General features: G+C 37.5%; 2 protein-coding genes across 6 annotated transcripts in view; one reads left to right on the top strand and one right to left on the bottom strand.

The window, feature by feature from the left end:
- Nucleotides 1–1417: 1417 nt before the first annotated feature.
- On the bottom strand, nt 1418–19535 carry parapinopsinb (parapinopsin b). 2 transcript variants are annotated; one of them, XM_079598391.1, is made up of 5 exons: nt 19380–19535; nt 6255–6598; nt 3962–4290; nt 2841–3074; nt 1418–2151 (listed from the first exon to the last, which is right to left on the bottom strand). In XM_079598391.1, exons 2-5 carry the CDS (start codon nt 6586–6588, stop codon nt 2035–2037), a joined length of 1014 nt encoding a protein of 337 aa, XP_079454517.1. In that variant the 5' UTR covers nt 6589–6598; nt 19380–19535; the 3' UTR covers nt 1418–2034. The 2 variants fall into 2 exon arrangements, with proteins under 2 accessions (XP_079454517.1, XP_079454516.1); XM_079598390.1 differs by lacking the exon at nt 19380–19535 and adding an exon at nt 6699–6813.
- The window catches only part of cacna2d3 (calcium channel, voltage dependent, alpha2/delta subunit 3), a 44799-nt gene continuing 34470 nt past the window's right edge, over nt 10113–20441 (top strand). The window contains exons 1-3 of one of the 4 annotated variants that reach the window (XM_079598387.1): nt 10113–10685; nt 11563–11644; nt 18083–18199. In XM_079598387.1, the coding sequence (XP_079454513.1) occupies nt 10567–10685; nt 11563–11644; nt 18083–18199 (318 nt within the window). In that variant the 5' untranslated portion in view covers nt 10113–10566. Of the gene's footprint in view, nt 10686–11562; nt 11645–18082; nt 18200–18529; nt 18665–19020; nt 19150–20441 lie in introns of those variants that run through there. The other 3 variants (XM_079598386.1, XM_079598388.1, XM_079598389.1) reach the window with 3 other exon arrangements.

The following is a 20441-nucleotide window of genomic DNA, read 5'->3' as shown; positions in this document are numbered from 1 at the left end:
ACTCTTTTTCTGTGACTGTGCGTACGGTTTAGTGAAATCTATATGTCATTTTACATTTCACCTTTCAATGCTGGGACAAACAGAAGAAAGGGGGCGGGGGGTGCACTCCTCTGTATTGTTAACGCTGATATGTTAATGAAAAAATGGAAAAAAGTATTATAAAGTACAAGTTTTCAGAGCCACATCTGTTGATTATCACATTTTCATCTAGAGTTGTTGCTATACTATTATATACTTTTTCTTATTAATGCTGTAAGGAAACTTAAGATTATAGTGTAACATATGTACATATGTAACGGAAAGATGCGTGGTGATGTTCTCCATTTGAAAGTCTTTATCTTTGCTCTGTTATGGTTTTTATTCCATGAAGAAAAAGAAAAAAAAGGGTTTTCTCTTCGTAGCAGATGACTTATAATATCCCTCTAGGTTTTGTATTGATGCATTTTTTGTAATTTTCCTATTTATTTTGGCCTGGACTTGATTTTAATCAATATTGAAATTTTATTTTCTAAGGATTAATACAGAATAAACTTAATGAATAAACAAACAACTGTCTCACTTATTTGTACAAGATTGAACTGCAATTCGTAATGTAAGAATTCTGTACAGCAACGGAAAGACTTCAGTGCTAATAAACGTGTCCCTCTGTAGATCTATGGGTTAAGGCTACTTTAATTGGAAAAGAATTAAGAAAGATTTAATCAGATTATTTTGCAAAATTCATCTGGGGCTTTGGGATCTAGATGACCATCAGATGATGTAGTGTTCTTGACTAATTTAAAGGGATAGTATTAATAAGTTAGGAACTCCAAGGCACTCACCATTTTAATGTTTTGAGCCATCAATGAAATAAAGGCTTTTTAACTTTTTTCTACTTATTTCGAGTGCCTTTGAGTTTCTAACTTATTAGATTCTGTATCCCATACAACCAAAGAGCACCGAGATTTCACACCCTGAAGCAGCACTTCTTTTTGCATTCTTTGCTCTGACAAATGAAGATATTTTTGATGAAATTGAGAGATTTCTGGCCCTCCATTGACCGCTACGCAACTACCACTTTGACGCTTATTTGTTTATGTGAACAAAAAGCCTAAATTAAATCTGTTCATCATATAAAGCGGTCGAGTCTCTTCTCTCTTCAGAAAATGTGGACTAAACTGCTCAATTAATATGGATTACTTTTTATGATCTCTTTATTAACTTTTTGAAGCATTGTTGCGTAGCTGTCAATGGAGGGACAGAAATCTCAGAATTCTTTTTCTTTAAAATTTACATTTTTGGGTGAACTTACAGTAACTCTTCAAGGGTTTTAGAATAATAGTGAACTTCAATATTTGTAGTTCCACTTGCGTTCAAAAGTTTTAGGTTAGTGACATTTTTAAATGTTTTTTTTTTAAAGAAGTCTCTTCTGCTCACCAAAAAACGCAATATTGTGAAATATTATTACTATTTAAAATAGATGTTTCCTATTGTAATATATTTTAAAATGTAATGTATTCCTGTGATCAAAGCTAAATTTTCAGTATCATTATTCCGGTCTTCAGTGTCACATGATCCTTCAGAAATCATTTTAATATGATTTGCTGCTCAAGAAACATTTATTATCTTATAATGTTTTTCAGGATTCTTTGATGAATAAAAAGTTTAAAAGAACATCTTGCTTTGAAGTCATCTATAAGCTACAACCTAAATGTTGACAAAAGTGAACTTTTAGAGCATGAAATGTAGTCTTTCTTCTGGTAAAAAAACACACAAAAATAACAGTTGGCTTATCTTGCACTCAGGAGTATATACACGTCTTTGTCCAATCAAATACTGTCTAGAATAAAAATGTCCCTAGCTAGTTCTGAATCGCATTTGCAAGTAATGATTCTCAGATGAGATGTGAATGAAAACCTATTTGCTTTAAATACCCACCCTTCCCCATCTTTAATAGGAAATACATACAGGAAAGAAAACAAGAGTTCATTAAATCATCTCTCTTCAAGCAGAGAAGCACCTTTATCATGAACTAACAGACTAGTGAATGGGAAGTCACTCTGGGCTGATTTTGTTGTTCATTGGTGACACGACGGTCTGAACATCAGATGCATCGTCCTCTGTAGGCCAGGGATCCTTACACATCAGAAGTGGTATTGCATACCTCTGGAACTAGAAAAGAACGTTATCATTTTTAAACAGTCCCCCTTACTACTTTAAACTGATATTTGGCATTGGAGAACCCCTATTACAAAAATAAAACTTGAATCCTTTTTTGAAGTCCAATTAGTTTTTGATTGATCTTTAATTTTCTCATAATATACATTCCAGCATCACCTCTTCTCTCGCAGTGTCTGAAACGGTTCAATAAAGGATTCACTCTCTCCAAACCCCTCCTTTCTGAGAGCCTATACTCTACTCTGATTGGTCAGATGGCCCAGTCTGTTGTGATTGGTCGGCGGAGGCTTCCTCAGGGCTTGTTACACAGTGTAACGAACAGTAACACTGGTTTTTACCGTATTAATTCGAGCCTGAGTTTGAATTAGCAATATTTCGTAATATTTTTACCAAATTTGCTTCTACAGCGCTGAAAACGGTATCTTCTTGACGTGTTGACAACACAAACCAAACTCTTCCAGGCCTCAGCTACAACTACAATGTTTGAGGGCAGGACAAAGTTGACATTGTATCGCGGGCAGCCAATGAGGGCCATAGGCTGACATTATGTAAATTTCTAACAAACCCACATACAGGCTTGTGTATCGGTTCTTTCTTTTGGGAGACAATAACCCCATGAATGTCTTTTGTGTATAGGCCAATCAGACTGATGAACACGATTGATCTGCATCCGATTCACTCACCTGTTTGTTCATGTATATGTAGATCATAGGGTTGTATACAGTGCTGCTCTTGGCCATGTATATGGGTACCACCTTCACCAGCACTGGCAACTGGACATCAGGGTTGAAGATAACCATTAGAGCCAGAGTAGCATATGGTAGCCAGCTCACCAGGAACGCCAACACCATCATCACCACCATCCGTGCAACCGTAGCCTCTGCCCTCGCCGCCGCACCTCCACCTACCTTAGCTACCTGTCAAACAAACAGTGGTGGACCAAATACACAAGTTAAATACTTGAATAAAAGTGCAGATACCCTAATAAAATATTACTCCAGTAAAAGTGTCACTTTAATTTTACTTGAGTTAAAGTACAAAAACACTTGGTTGTACTTGATTTCATGGTACCTTATTATTTATTCTAGCCTTCACTAGTCAATAATAAAGATTAGTGCAGACATTTAATATGTCTTAACTTGCAAATTAGGAAACATTTTATATTTTTACCAAAACTTATAGCCTACAATATCAAAACATTAAACTTCAATATACTAAATAAATATACCATGATGAAAATAATGGGAAAATACAATATGTGGCAAAAGTACAGACGTCACATGGCGCAAAATGTCATAAAGTATGTCATAATTTCATTATTCTCATAATTGTTTATGTCTGAATTATAATTTACAAAATATAAATTATGACTTAATTATGATATACATTTTTTCTGTAAAAATGCTGGGTTGTTTTAACACAATTTTGGGTCAAATATGGACAAACCCATTCATTGGGTTAAATTTTTAAATGGCATTTTTTTATCCAACGTTTGGGTTTGTCCATATTTGACCCAAAATTGGGTTAAAACAACCCAGCATTTTTTAGAGTGGCTTCCATAAACAACGTTATGTATTTATGAAATGTAGTGGAGTAAAAATATGACATTACACGTTAGAATGAAGTGAAGTAAAGGTGAAATAAAATAGGCCATTCTGATGAAGTATAGATAGGCCTATTTGAAAAAAAATTACTTAGTGAATGTACTTTTGTCCACCACTGCAAACAACAAACAAAATGTAACCAGCTCATCTGAAGATAACAAAAAAAAAAAATCAAAAATGTGAAAAGGACAAAGTTATACTTGTCTTAGCGTGTAGAGCAGCCATGAATATGACACCACAATGATGACAAATGGCACAGCGAAGCAGAGGGAGAAATAACAGATGATGTAAGACATGTTTTTGAAATCTCGACTCTGCCAGTCGGGTCCACATGACGTGCCGACTCCCTCCAGCTGGTAGCTTCCCCAGCCAAAGAGAGGTGGAGTATTCCAGATGAGAGACCAGAGCCAGGATAACGCCAGCCCCCCGGCAGCGTGCTTGCTCTGGAATGTGATGGTACCCAGAGGCTTGCACACTACAAACAGCCGCTCCACAGCTATCAGAGCCACTGTGCACAGCGATGTTATACCTGTGCAGTCAACAGAGGAAGAAGAGGACAAGTTGACATCAAGTTCACTTAAAGGTTAACATCTGGCTGTCGGCTGATCATGCTCAGTGTTGGGTGTAATTAATGACTAAGTAATCTAATTAGCCTACTGTAATTTAATTACTTTTCCCTTGAAAAGTAAAGTAAGGGATTACTCTTTTTTTTTTGTAATTGCATTACAGTTCATTCTGATATTGTATGTATAGACTAACAATTCTATACAAAACAATAGTTAATTTAACATACAATTTTATGTTAAAATGTTTTTCTGAATGTAACCTTCTCCCTTAACACACTTTGGTCAGTTCAAGCATTATTTATGCAATTGTAGGCTATTGTTTATTTGAAAGAATCAAAAGTGCAGTTCTGTGTCTGTCCGTGTATTGTTCAACTTGAGTTTGATATGGGATTTAGAAAGTAATTGTAATAAGTAATCCAATACTCTTTAGAGAGAGTAATTAGTACATTAATCTAATTGCACTGTTGAAGATTAGTAGCAACTTACCCAACACTGATCATGCTCATGATGTTTACACAGATTTCTCAGTTGGACACTATAAAACTTGAAAAGTTATTTGATTGTAAAACAAGTAGATGTCTTAATATTTTCTGAAAAACAAAACAACGTTATTCAGATCCAGTCTCAAACAAGTGACTCGTGAGCCGGTTCTTTAGTGAACCAAAAACAAACAAATGCAATCAGTGTAGTCCGATTCACAAACAAGTGGGCTGATTCTTTTTTTACTGAATCAAAAACACAGTGCAGTGCACAAACAAGTGACTCTTTTGAGCCGGTTCTTTTTAGGGAATGAAAAAATAAAGTGCATTAAGTATTATTCGATTAAAAAATAATAATGACACGTATGATGAACCGGATCTCTGAATGAATAGATCAAGAAGACTCGGGTAGCCTAGGCTACCCTCTGTTTTACTCATTCTGATAAATCCTTAAATGGCCAGATCAACGATCCTAAGGTACTGAAAGTTATCATTACTGTCTGTGAGCCTTGTTTCATAGTAACCCTATCTAGCCTAGGCTACTATTCACGTAACAAATTCACTATTTCGAAGCACTTCATGACTTCAGTCAAAAAACAAGAACCATTACAATTCGTGAATGAATCACTTATTTGATTCGGTTATTTTGTGTCAGTCTGTCAGTTCGTGTTGAATCAGTTGAATCAGTTCGTGGATACTATTGGATTCAGTCTAGAAATCATTCCGAGAGTTCACACGCACAGAATTGTATGTAGCGGACACCGTAAAAGACACAGGAAACTAAAAGAGTGCTGGATGAAGTAGATATTTATAGGCTACAGTACATTAAATAAAACCCTACAAATGTCTCCTGTGAATGTCAGCAATGAAACTCTTCGACTTCAACCCTTCGAGCAGGTAAAGACAACAACAAACAAAACACTAGGCTACATGCCATTGTAGAGTATACAAAATGTATTGTGACATTTCCATGCTTTTGAACATATGCCTGGTGAATATTAATGCGAAGAATCATGCTGTAGGCCCTACCGCGGTATTTTTCAAACTACCATAGTAATAATTACACACTGTACCTCCGACACAGCTACTGTACAGTACAGTACTTAAAGTGCAGTCTGTACCTGATACCACAGCAGTATTACGGTAGTTTGAAAAATGTCGCTTAATTTTGAGAGAACTAGCAACTTCATGCAAATAAGACTACACTAATATGAACAAATTCCCAAAATTCAAATGCGCAAAAATATAAGCCTAATAATAGGGATCCTTGCTTTATCAACACTAAATATAAAATATTTGACAGAATAATAATAGTTGGGCTTCGAGGCTAAATCAGGATATATCTAATTGAATTTGAATAAGTCATATTTTCTTTTAAATGTTGCTTTTTCGGTGTATACAGTCTAAAATATTTTTTTTGTGTTTGAATGAACTCTAAACAGACTTACCAAATAATGCAACACAAAATCCCTCCGTTACACAACCGACCCGTCCCATGATGTAGTAGCCCACAGCATTGGTCACCACATATGGCACACTTCCTGTTAGTGTGATGCCCAGGTCGGCCACAGCTAGGTTGACCAGGGCAAAATTCAGTGGCTGTCGCAGCTGTTTGTGCCGGAGGGTGACGACTATCACTGTAGTGTTCAACACGACAGATGTGATGGAGAACACGGCCATGAGGAGGGACAGCGTGATGAATCCGGCCCACGGCAGGGGCACCTTTGCATCAGAGCCATCATGGATAGACGAGCCATTCAGGAATTCTGGGAAAGAGTCCATCTCCCCAAGTCTTATAAAAATACAGGCAAAAAGTAGTTTTGGTAGTTTTTCCAGTCAGTTTCAAGCTATATGCTTCTCCGCTGGTTCATTCAAGTATATCAGACATGCACCTTTGCATCACACGTCTTCTGTCTGCACCTTCAAGTCGGCGACACACACACAAAAAAGTTCTTATTCAGATTAGGTGCTGTAAGACGAAAAATCCCAAAGATCCGTACTTAAGACACAATAAGTCCTCCTGGGTGTGTGATCCCTGATCCAGCTCTTCCCTTGATTGCAGTGGGAGTGTCACAAAAAAAATACTGCATTTTCTGTTTTTCCTTTTAGAATAATGAAAATGTAAAGATTCAACATCTCAGCTTTGTGGCTGTTTGCTATATACAGTGTATATTTAAAATATAGGCGTATCAAATTAAACAATATAGATTTATAGACAGTATATGCAGAGTATAGAGTGAACAGCTATACTTGAAGTGTCGTTCCAGTATCTACCAGCAGGGGCAAACAGGGTCATGTTAAAGGGTTCAAATTTCACCCCAAAATATAAATTGTGTCATTAATTACTCACCAAACATGTTCCAAACCCGTAAGACCTTCGTTCATCTTCGGAAGACAAATTAAGATATTTTTTGAAATTCGAGAGCTTTCTGATCCCTCCATAGACATCAACGTCATTGCAACTTTCAAGGCCCAGAAAGGTAGAAAAAGCCATCGTTAAAATAGTCCATGTGACTACAGTGATTCAAATGTTGATAGCTAAACTGTATTTGGGAAATGGAAAGCTGACATTAAAAAACAGTAACGTTTATAGAGTTATATACCTGGAGTTGAGTGTGTGTTGATCAAGGGCAAAACTGCAACAGGTCATATCAACATTCGGGATCAGACCTTTAGTTACCACCACCAAACTTTTTGTGTGCAAAAAAAAAACATAAAATAATGACTTTATTCAACAATTTCTTCTCTTCTGTGTCAGGTCTCCTCTATTCGAGTAGTTACCGCAGTGCAGCGCTTCAGCGTTCTACGCCAATGCCGGCTAATTATTGGCCGACGCTGAGAACCACTACATTCGTGTGATGCTGATGCAGGAGCCGGCCAATAATGAGCGTTGACGTAGAACCCGGAAGTGCTGTACTGTGTTTTTGGGTGAATTATCCCTTTAAGTATGTGCAAAAAGGTTAATGTTTGCATTGCATTTTAAATATTAAAACAGTAAATTGTTGAAATGAATGGCAAAAGTCGTCTAATTTACAAGCATTCACTGTGTCAATGCATTGAGGCCTTATCAGTTTTTTGTTTTATATTTGGCTTTTGCTCCTATAGGCATCTCTATCCATGTATACAGTATTATTGTATATTCTGTGATAAGCTGAGAAGTGTGAGGTCCAGCACCTTCAGTGCCAGATGTCACATTTGCCCATGTACTATATTTGACCTGCTAAGAGTTTTAACTTCCATTAAGACGAGACAGAGATTACTGTGTGTTTGGTGGCGCGCATTAAAATAGACGAGAGTGAACTCCAGGACAGACTAACTGGATTTGCTTCAAGAGTTGTTAAAACTATTGCTTCTGTCCCTGAAAGACCCACAACTTCTTAATCTTATTGTTTGTGTCATTCTGATTAAAGAAGGACCCTGTAAGACTTCTATTTCTGGATGTGCATTTTATAAGTAAACATATAGCAGACATTTAAAGGCGGGGTAGGCGATTTGTTCGAGATTTTTTTTTGTAATGCTAGTTGAATGTCTCCACATCCTGATAGCAATCACTAAGTTAAAGCAGGGCTATGCAGTTTCGGGAATTTCTTCGCTGTATTCTTGCTTTTTGCTCGCAGGTTTCTCTATAGAGCGCCCCCTACAGCTTCGGAATAGATATTTGACAACACTGTCGAAAAACTTGTTGTCGACTCTCAGATACCAGAGGTTAGTAGATCAACCACATCAAAGCAGACGGGACATTCTTTAAAACGTCTTCTTCATTTGGATTCGAACAGCGTGAGGGAGCGCAATAATGACAGAATTTTAGGAGATTTTTTTTGCCGTTACATCGCGAGACCTGATATCACGCTATACTTCCTGACGCCGCGTCCGCCGGCCCAAAGTTGCAAGTGTGTTTTTTTTCCACTCACAGGTGATGGGGGGTGCGAGACGAACACCATTCAACCCAAAAAAAGTTATAACCATTCCAATGACTCCGAAGCTGTTCAGTTAAGGTAAAAAACCTGCATAGTTCACCTTTAAGTGGTCTAAATGTATTTGTATACTGTATATTTATCATCTGTGGAAGACCATAGAATGTTCGTCCTATCATTGCATCTGGTCCGAATGCATTCATACGATATCGTACCTGCCTGTCAATGAATTTCCATACCTCCACGCAGACATCACACATCATCAGCGCGTTTCATGCTGTGTAGAGATAGACAGATGTCAGTCACCGAGCACCGTCCGCAACCGAAACAGCAGACATATAGTTCCTCCTGAACCAAAACTGCTGCGTTCACGCCATAACTCTTGTAATTTGGATGAGATACCTGTGATATGATACTCTGAGAAGTTTATGAATGTCATTTAGAGTTTTGCGCGTTGTAGCAGTATTGCAGTAGTACAGTATGGCTTGTGTTGTTTAGCTTCAGTCGCCGCTGTTTAGCTGAGTCTGTGATGTATGATGCATTTACCAGCTAATCATGACTGCACAAAGACGCAGGCCGCGTGGAGACAGATCCATCAGACCCCTTACCACACACACGCAAATGCACCTCATCATTTACGTGCTCGTGATAATTAGAGGAAGAAAAAAAAAGAGATGAGAGAATAGCAATTAACTCCTGGATGCCATTGTTAAGCATCAGACTCGAGAGGTCAGTGCTAGTGGCTGGTCATAAATCTTACTCACTTACTTTCTTTGAGTACTATCTGCTCTTTTATGGCATCTTTTGATGAGGAGCATCTTGCTGAATCTGTATATCAATGGGCGTATTGATGTTTTTATTAATGTGTATAAATTAAAACAGCAATATGCAGAATTATATTGTCAGTAAATGAAAATACTCAAATAAGAGCATTTTGAGGACAGAAATATTAGGCTATTCGATTCTCCCAATGGAACTAGTTGTTTGAAACCAAAAACGATTACTATTACTACTGATATTTATAGAACTGGGCTCAAATCACAGTTACGGAGATACAGTATAGCAGCTTGTGACAACTAGGTGAAATACAGTAAATTGTGTGTGTCCAAAATAGTAAAAAAAAAAAATATATATATATATATGCAGAATCTTTCAGTGCTGTTATGTAAATTAGTCTTCTATCAATGTGATTATGAAATATTAATATAAAAACTCTAATATGAAACTGATTTACGTAATCTCTATCACCGCTTGACACCAGAGCAAAAGCATCCCCAAAACGGAGGAATGCGCGTTGCCGAGGGAAAGTTTCGCATCAGCTTCTCTCGTGAGCGCGCTCGCGTGGGGAAACCGCACTGGATCTCCTTCCCTAGATTTACAAGAGCCTCACTCACTGTCTTGATGACTTTCTGCTCGCTTCTCCTCTCCCTAAACTTCTGCCTTTAGTGCATGCGCTGACCCGAAAGTGTCGTTCATCATATATCAGCAGCGCCAGTAGTGAAGCGCGCGAGTTCATTTGGTCTTAATCAGCTCTAAGAGAAAGGCTCGTGCACAAGAATAAGCATTTAAATACCTGTTTAGTTCTCTATCTATGCCATCAATGCAGGGATAAAAAGCAAAGGATCGATGTCAAAGAGCACGAGCAGGAGGTCTCGGGGTGTGTGACAGCTGGGCGGAGAGACTGAAGCTCCGGAGGCAGCACGCGCGCTGAGGCGGGCAGATGTGCTGCTGAATTGGCGCTCGGTGCTGTTTTTGTAACCGGGGGAGAGAGACCGAGGGGAGGGGGAGTTCTAAAGGCTGCCCGAGCCGCCGGTTCCTTTGCAGCGTAAGAAATTTTGGAGGAAGGATGCAGCAGGACCGGAGAATTCCTCGGAAGCACGCGCACTGCCTCCTCTTGTGTGTGATGAGCGCGTTCTGGACGGCGCCGGGGGTGCGGGGGTCCCAACCGGAGATCCCCTTATCAGTGTGAGTAGAAGAGCATGCATGCACAATATTGAGAACAGGCCAGAATGATTGCATTTCATCTATATGCATGTATATAGACACCGAGAGAAGTTAAAACTGTCCTGTGTGAGGGCTTTATGGTGTTTTAAGGGTCAAGAAATTTCTATAAGATGCTTTTAGTATACATGCACCTTGTATTATACATGAATGCATGCAAATAGTGAAGCTATCATAATTGTATTAAATCCATAAGTAGACATTTGTAGAGAGCCATTATTTCGGTATTTCAAAGAGTTCATTTTTAATAATGACATTTAATAATGAGAGAGAGGTTAAAACTATGCTTTGTGGTGCTATTGTGAGGGTCTAGTTATCTCTAGAGTCCAAATATAAGGCTTTTATAATACGGTGTTCACATTTTAAACAAAAAATATATATATTGGAAAGAAGCCCTAATAATTGCTGTTATATGTACAAATGTAAAAAAAAAAAAAAAAGAAGAAGTAAAGTATGCAGAAATGTGCTTCATGTTATAACAGCTGAGTCAGCTGATTTTATTTTAACCCCAAATAATTTACAGTAATATGATATGATCAACCTCGCTGCATTACATTACACCAATGAAAGCCAAGATAGTGTAGAGTGAAAATACAGTATGTGAAGCTTTTATGGCATAGAAACGTTTTTGACGTACAGAAAATGAGAAACATAAGGGAGAACAATGTGAATTTAACAAACACGTATGCTCCCATATGGCCATATAGAATACATTATAATGATTACAAACAGTTCTTGCATTAACTTTTGTTAACTTTTATTTGTAATCTATGATTGCTAATAGTGTAATTGTGGCATAATGTGTTGTAAGTGATTACATGGGTTCTTCTTCCCCCAACAGGGTGAAACTCTGGGCTTCAGCGTTTGGTGGTGAAATAAAATCAATAGCTTCAAAATACTCAGGATCTCAGCTCTTACAGAAGGTATTTCCCCTTCTCTCTCTCTCTCTCTCTCGCTCTCTCTCTCTCTCTCTCTCTCTCTCTCTCTCTCTCTCTCTCTCTCTCTCTCTCTCTCTCTCTCTCTCGCTCTCGCACACACACTTGCATTGACACACACACCTCTTCTTGAATATGAATACAGATGGCTTTGCCTTACAACATCCAAGTGTATAATCTGAGACACGTGTGTGTGTGTGTGTGTGTGTGTGTGTGTGTGTGTGTGTGTGTGTGTGTGTGTGTGTGTGTGTGTGTGTGTGTGTGTGTGTGTGTGAGATAGAGAGAGAGAGAGAGAGAGGGGGGAGTTTTTGGATAAGGCTCATTACACTCAGTTTATTTCCCCCCGATCTGTCTTTTGCATCTAAACACCTGTGTAGGACTAGTTGGATAAATAGAATAACTGAATAAACGTGTCTCTTTATAAATGAAAAAGGAGCATCTGATGATGCGCTAAACACTCTAGCCACACGGTGGCAGCTGATATTATGAACTGTGCTTTTTGGTCACAGGGTTAAAACAATTTTTTTTAAATCCAGCATTTGTAGTAAAATCAAGGGAAATTAGACAGGGTAATAAAGAGTACATTTGACGGCCCTTGTCTTATTATTTGTTTATTGATTATTTATCTATTTTCTCATATCCGTTCATGTTGTGTACATTATGTAGTCTTTTTGGTTGTGACGTAGATGGTTTATATTCACATATAAACAAGTCTATATTCTTAACACCATATCAAAAGATAAAAAAAGGCTCAGGCACATTACAATATTAATATTTTATGATTAAAGTTCACATATGTGACTGCCGATATTTTGCAGACGAAGGTCTCCACCTGGTTTCTTTGTTCCAGTACACCGTGTTATAGCCACTGCTGTTTGAATGCACTATGCGGTGGCGTTGTATACTACAGAACACACTTCATTTCCTCTCGGATTCTATTGAAGGAAAAAACAGTGATGGATGTTTTGAGATAACCCCGTCTCTCTCTCTCTGAAGTATTAATAAGTCTCTCAGTGTTGGTGTGAGATAAGAGCCCAGCTCTCACCATCAGTGCACATATTATCGTCGTAATTACCTCCTCACAGAATGTGTGTACGTGACTCTTTAACTGAACTAACCCGGGTCTGTTTATGAAACAGCGGAAATCAAATTGAAATTGAAACAGGCTTTGAGAATTACAGCTGAGAATGATGGGAGTTTTCATGTATGTTAGTGAGGTAGATAAGTCTGTCTTAGTGAAGGATACATGTGTCCACAAACACTGATTGTTTAACTATAACTGAGATTCAGGGTCTATCTTTAGCTATTGGGCCCTTACTTGCAGAAAAATCTATAGTGCAGTCAGAGCCATTACCGGTGTTGTATTTATCCACTGATCCGAGACCAATGTGGCTGATTTACCTTGTGTAATTGTTAACAGAATAATTCACCCCAAAATGAAAATGCTGTCTTTGTTTACACACCTTCATGTTGTTCCAAAAAAAAAAAATTCTGTTCAGTTCATAGTAACCATGTCTGCCAAGCTCCAAAACGTACAGCATAAACTAGTCCATATGACCCACACGCTAAACTCTGAGTCTTCTAAAGTCGTACAGTAGCTTAGTGAGAAACAGACTAAAATATTAAGGGATACTCCAAAAATTGTAATAATTGACTTAACCTTCCAAACTGTATGACTTTCTTTCTTTTCTGGAACATAAAAATATATTTTGAAAAATGTCCCAAATGATGCACTATACACTATGCACTTACTGTATACTAAACTCATATCGACATATGTACAGTACTCAACCTGAGTCTGATAGCCCCTCCCCCTTTAAAATGTAAGGAAAGCTGTGACAACTGAGTGCATTTTTTTACATCAGTGTGAACACACTATTCACAATAATGCACAAGTACGTGAATTTGGACACACCTTTAGTGTTTTTTGTTCATAGAATGGACTCAATGGAAGTCAATGGACTCAAGTGTTCATTTACCAACATTCTTCAAAATATATTTTTTTGTGTTTTGCAGAAGAAATAAAGTTATACTGGTTTGGAACAACATGATGTTGAATAAATTATGACAGAATATTCATGTTTGGGTTATTATTTACTGAAAAATCTAATTTCCCATTGTGCATATTCAAACTAGTACACCATATTCATTACAAAAACCAGAAAAACCAATGAAACTTCATGACAATAACGCCAAATATGGCATTGTGCATCAATATTTTTGATACATCAAGATATTTTAATATCTGAAGACGAATGCAAATGAAATTTCAGAGCTTCAGTGGAGTGGACGATTATGAGATATCGACTTAAATTTCCATTTGTTATCAGCATACAATGTTAATTTTGTTAATAAACTGCGTGAAGAAAATGAAATCTGTACAAAATATAGTTTGTCAGCATATATAGTTTGATAGTAAAAATAACCATTGAAGGTTGTCAAGGTTTCGTATTAGTATTTTATTTAGTTTTTTATATATATATCTTACTCTGTGCCTTTATAATGTTGGCCTGTTGAATATTAAATGGATCTAATCCATGTTCAATGAAAATAATTTGACGATGCAGCAATAAACTAGCTTGTATACCTTAATACATGCGTTTTTTTAACTTTGCTAATTTAAAACTAGCTATTTTAATGACAAAATTAGGCAAGTAACAGATATCGGTATTGGAATCGGGTTATTTGACAGTTTGTCAAAAATGTTGTATATCGGCCCAAAATATTTGGGTGCATCCCTACTATGAACTGTATTAAAAAGAAACGAGGGAAGATTGTTCATAATCTATCCTTCAGTTTTCATTGAAAAAAAAAAACCTACATGATAAAATACAACATATGGGTTTGGATTGGAATGACATAAGGGTGAGTAAAAAATGACACATTGTTGCGTGAACTATCGCTTTAAGGTGAGAGTTAAGATGGAAATCTGTTCCTGATTCAGCCAAAAGCATCAATAATGAACACGCTCCATCATCCCACCCAGAATGATCTTCATCATCAGCCTAAACGCACGCACACACACATTAACACATTGTAAAATGTCCCAGCCAGTTGTGTTCTCTCTTCATTGCGGTTTCTGCGTATGTTTGCACTTTTTCCCATCATCCTGCTCAGTGGGCGTGACCGATGGGTGGGGCTCAGGGCCAATAAACTGCCTGTGTGAAGAGCTGGAAGCAGAAAGGGAGGGATGAGGCAGCAGGCCGGTTCATTAAGGAGGATCGTTAAGAGTGATCATTAAGCTTGTTATGCAAAATTACCTGATTTTTACACAAGGGGAGGGGGGGGGGGCATACAAATGTCACCCTTTGTTGCTTTCAATCGCTGAAATTTCCACCTCGCCCCAACAAAATAACAGATTGTACAAATACTTTACCATTAGGCATCTTTACACTGAATAATTTTGCAGCATCTTGAGAATATGATGGCAAAAACCTGTTTTGTCCAGGAGCATCTGGTAGTTTGGGACACTCCCCGGGACTATTTCTCTACTGTGTTTTGAATCAGTGGGGTGATCATCACTATTGACGAACGCAGCATTAATGGCTTTGATTATGGCTTTTTTGGGGGCTGGGGAGGGTGCCGGGACGGGACGGTGAGGGGTGGGGAGGCAGGACAGGCGTGAAATGAACTGTTCCGCCTCAATAACTCTCCATGGTCTCTCTCTTAAAGGGGTAATTTGCCGCGTGGTGCTACGATCTGTGTGTGTGGAGGGGGGTGTTGGTGTTAGAAACATGTTGGGGGTCTGATATGTGCCAGAGTGTGTGTTTTCATGCTATTTGATGTACGTTTGTCTTGTAGAAGAAAAAAAAGCGAATTTGTTTTGCTTACAGAAAAGACATTTTTTATCACAAGACATTTTGTAAGTTACAAGGACTGTGGAACTAGTAATGTGTTTGTGTGTGTGTGGTCCTGGTAAATCCTACGGTAAAGAGGCAAAATGTCCCCACAAAGATGGCAATATTCGAAATCCTTTTTTTGTCTCCATTAGGAAAAGAGCTTATAAATCATACTAAGTGATGTTTTTTGAAAATCTAAAATTGCAGAAAGTTTTCTGTGATGGGTTGGTTTAGGGCTAGAGTTAGTAAGCGGATAGAATATTCAGTTTGTACAGTATAAAAATAATTGTGTCTATGGAATGTCCCCATATGTATTCTTTGTGTGCGTGTGCGTGTGCGTGTGTGTGTGTGTGTGTGTGTGTGCGCGTGTGTGTGTGTATCCTGTTGACAAAACTGAGACAGACATTTATGCATACTGTTAATGTATATCCTGTTTTTGGATTCACATTCGGTTTTGTTTTTTTAAATTTAGTGAAATTTTCATGTTTTCATGTGATTTATGTCCTTAAAAAAACTGAGAAAGTCATGTATTCATATTTTTCTCATACTGGAAACGGGGAAAAGGCCCTTTTTTAATCTGAAAGGCCTGTGTAACATGTTGATTTTAGATGTGCCCTGTCACATTTTTTTGTCCACACATTTTTTCATGATATGCATGTCCAATTTTCACTTAACACTAAACGAAATGCTTTTTTTTTTTAGTTTAAAGGACTGTGTTGAACACTTATTGGGATTTGAGATGTGCAAGAGTGTTTTGATGCGATGTGTGTGTGTGCGTGTTGATGCCATTTATGGCCATTTGTCTTCAAAAAGTGAATGCATACTTTTCATCAGAAAGGCAGTGCAGCACACGTTTTGGGATTGAGTGTTTTTTTTTTCATTAAATCTATGTCCATGTTTCACTAAACATGAACTTATTTTAATCAGAAAGGCTTTTTTTATATAGTGAAGTGGTGTAAGCCTGCAGGCGTCGATGCCTGAGTGTGTTTGAATAGTCTAATATCACAACGCCCATTGAGTGCTGTTGCTTCAGGTGTCGCTTGTATTGCAGACTCAGCGTTGTCTGAAGTGTAGTTCATTATCCAGACTCGCCCAGGCTTGACAACTTATTATCTTTCTACTGAATTCTGACTCCATTTCAATTACCCTCCAACAATGCGTGGCCCTTTGGACAAGCCACGCCCACCCTCCCCAAAGCAGCCCACCCACAACGCTCTTCCTCCACCAATAATAGACACTGCAGCAGCAGTTCCACCAATTACAGGGACAAGATTGAGCTCGTTATCTGGAGAGGATTGGTCTTATCGGCCAATCGGAGAGGCCGCTGTCAGAGAGAGGCGCACGACGACACGCTTATCTGAAGACTTGTGGTACTAACTCAAATGGGAATGACAGCTGTATTAACAAAGAGACAATGCAAAGCGTAGGTCACGGAGACTTGTAAAGGCCTCTTCTTACTGTCCCCTGTCTCTCCATCACTGTCTCTCGTCATTTTTACCACACACAAAAAAAAACGTCTCGTCCGTCCATCTTCCGCTGCCACACATATTTGCTTCCCTCCCTCAGATTTGAATATGTAAATGCCCCTATATACTATCCCAGAAAATTTTACTTATGCTGGATATTGATCACTTAAACTCATGTTTAAGGGTATCACACTATCCATTAGACTAAAAGAAAAAATGATTATGGGTTACCCACATCTAATTTACTTTGTGCAAATTTTTATCACTATATAAAAGATCTTGAGCTAAACGTGTAATTTTTGTTAAGTTTATATTTTTCTTTTCTGTTTTGTCTGAATTTGCTTTTTAATATCTTAGGAGATTTTCTTTAGATATTCATATAAAGCAGAGACTTTCTTATAAGATTTCCATTGAGATTATTTGATAACTGAAATGTGAAACACACACACATTGTGTTTTCATGTTTTATGAGAATATTCCAAATGGATTTTTATACTGTACAACCTGTAAATTCTATAACCAAACAAAAACATAATTCTGTATGATTCATAAGCTGTATTTCTCATGGGGACCAAAAACGTAGGTCCCCATAAGGTCACAAATAATCTTTGTCGGGACATTTGGTCACCACACTCTAGGGTTTACCAGGATCACACACACACACACACACACACACACACACACACACACAGCAAAGATAAGAAAGAACAAAGTGATCCACTGTGTTAAAGTGTGCAAATATGAATGCAGTTAAATAAATAAAAAATGTATTCTATTTGTGATCTGATGTCCTTTTTTATTATAGCCTATGTTAATGTGCAATGTTAAGAGTTGAATAGCCTACATTTATTTTTGTATTAATACATTGCTGAAGCCTACATGCAACATTCTTTTACTATTGACAAGCTGCATTCAAAATTTATATTTTAGGTATTTGATTTGATTGAATTACAGAAAACAACAGTTTTATTTATATTTTAAATGTAATGCTGTTGTTCAAAATATTTTTTATTAACAAAATGTCATTCAGCTTGACTACACTGACACAAAAAATGTAGTAAAATGTCTGTCGTGTGTAGCCTATATTCATTGCGTAACATGACCAATTTATTTCTCTTTAGAAATACAAGGAACATGAGAAATCGGTGCGAATAGAAGAGATTGACGGCGCAAAAGTGGTGAAAAATGTGGCGCAGAATATGGAGGAAATATTTCGGAAAAAAGCTGAGGCCACACGAGTAAGTACAATTAAGAGGAAGAGAATTTTAAATGTTCTGCATGTGTCTTCCGTTTTTTTTTTTTTTTTATGAACAGCCTTCAATAACATCGTCTATAGTTTTTCGTTGTTGTTAATATAGATTGGAATTACTATTATTAGGCTATCTATTACCTTTTTTAAATTATTTTACGATTTGCGCATGGATTCTTATTGTTTCAGTATTTTCCATCAATCATGTATTGTCTTAGATGCAGCAACCGCTTTAATTATTGCAAACGTATGGAAAGCATCTCGGTTGAAGCTTCTCCCTTCTAGAAGACCATATAGATTTTCCCGTTACAACCGGCTCGTGCCGTTATTCTTCAGAGGCACACACACGGTCCAGGCTTTAATTGCCTGTGTGTGTGGAGGAGATAGGCTTATCTAACTCCTGCAGATACACACAGTCACTTTATGATGCAATGGAGTCGGTTTGCCATGAAAGGTAAAACCCATAAAAATACACCTCATGCAATTGTAGCTACTGGATTCCGATTTTATAAAATGCATGCGCGTATTTAGGCTACGGAATAAATTTACACGTTCGCCGGATTTGAAGGGAGTTTGATACAATTTATACCACAAAAATCCAAGTGTATTGCAGCACATTTTATTCCTTTGGAAAATAATTCTACAAATGAAACAAATATTTATCCAGAGTGATTTTAGGCCTATTTTTAAATGATTTTCTACTGATAATGTTCGTGTTTATCCGTCTTAAATTATTTTTAAACGTTTTTTGTTAGGCTATATAGGCCTACTTGTGATATGTTAATAAAATGAGGTTACTCACGCGAACGCGACTTTAGTTCACGAGCAAGCAAGCTGAAATCCGCGCGCTGACAAACTTATTTTACTGAAATAGTCTATTGTTTGAAAGCTGTAAAAAGTTCAAACTTAACCTCTGTTGGGGTGGTTAAAGAAGTATAGGTGAGTCAGAACAATAAACTGTCTTTCAGGGTTGTCTAAAAGGAATTTGCAGGCTAATAGGCTATTTTTCGTCGTGTAATCTTGTGGGGTTCAGCAGCGAACAGTTAAGGCCTAACCGTAAAAAATAGACTTTGTAAATAAAATGTTAACGTGTTTTTTTTAGGATAGGCCTATCTGTGATGTAAATCTCGGCTGAGGTAATATACATTTTGTCATGTTTGTTATCTTACCGTAATAATCGTTTGTAGGCCTACATTTGCTGTGGTTACCTCCTCAGGTAAACGCGCTATTCAGTTCTAGCCCCACCTGTTTGGCAACAGGTGAAAATTTGCGCTCTATCTAACTGCTTTTTGCTCTCTCTATCTCGTGATTTAGCTTTTGTGGTTAATGAGACGTTTAAATCACGATTGAAAAGTACCTGCGTGTAAAAGAATAAACGCCCCCTCCGGCCTTATGTTTTGACTGTCATAATCGCACCCTGTTTGTAGCTATCTAAAACATTTTCAGAATAAAACATGTTATTTTATTATGTTTTTTTTTTTTTTCAGGGACATAGCCTCATAGTATTATATTTTACAGAGCAGCTTGGCTTGTAGCTTGTATTTATAAAATTGGCACAAAGCCTTTTTTTTTTGTTCTGTTGCTATAATTTACACTAAATGCGACAAGTATTAATTATTTTTCCTTAAGCGCTTTGTGGATTGGAAGCAATTATACCGCCATGTTACACACACAAGAAAAAAAATATAGAAAAAAATGCATGCCAGCACTTTTCAATGACGATAAAACATAAACTGTCCTTTGCGCGCACACACACACACACACACACACGCGCACACGTGGTTGCCGCAAGGGAACAAGTCACCACGTGAAATACAACCTGTTTGCAAGCAGCAGGTAAACTAAACATTATATTACTGCATTAAAGAGGTCACCTTACACAATTACTTTCATAAATAAATCATTATGACTATTTAACTTGAATAGATCTGTCTTTATGACGGGGCTAGTTGTCAAGTTTTAGCCTGCATCTGTGAATGTTTCTCAGGGTCAGTTTGTAATTGAAAGTCAACCCCCACCCCCCTCCATATTAATCAAAGGCATTCTGAAAGTACATTAACTTATGATCCGATAAGCATTATAAAATGTAATACTATTGTTAATGATGTTATGAATTATAAAATGAAGTTCTAAAATGCCTTTTACACGTAGCTAGAGGCTATTTTCACAAATGTCTGCATCTTTGAATTCTAGCTCATGTTGCTCATCAAGAACAAGTCTGTATTTAGCCA

The sequence above is a fragment of the Phoxinus phoxinus genome, assembly GCF_949152265.1.
Source record: "Phoxinus phoxinus genome assembly, chromosome: 22".
Lineage (NCBI taxonomy): Eukaryota > Metazoa > Chordata > Actinopteri > Cypriniformes > Leuciscidae > Phoxinus > Phoxinus phoxinus.
The sequence above is the reverse complement of the archived record's forward strand: the minus strand, read 5'-3'. Positions and strand labels throughout refer to the sequence as shown.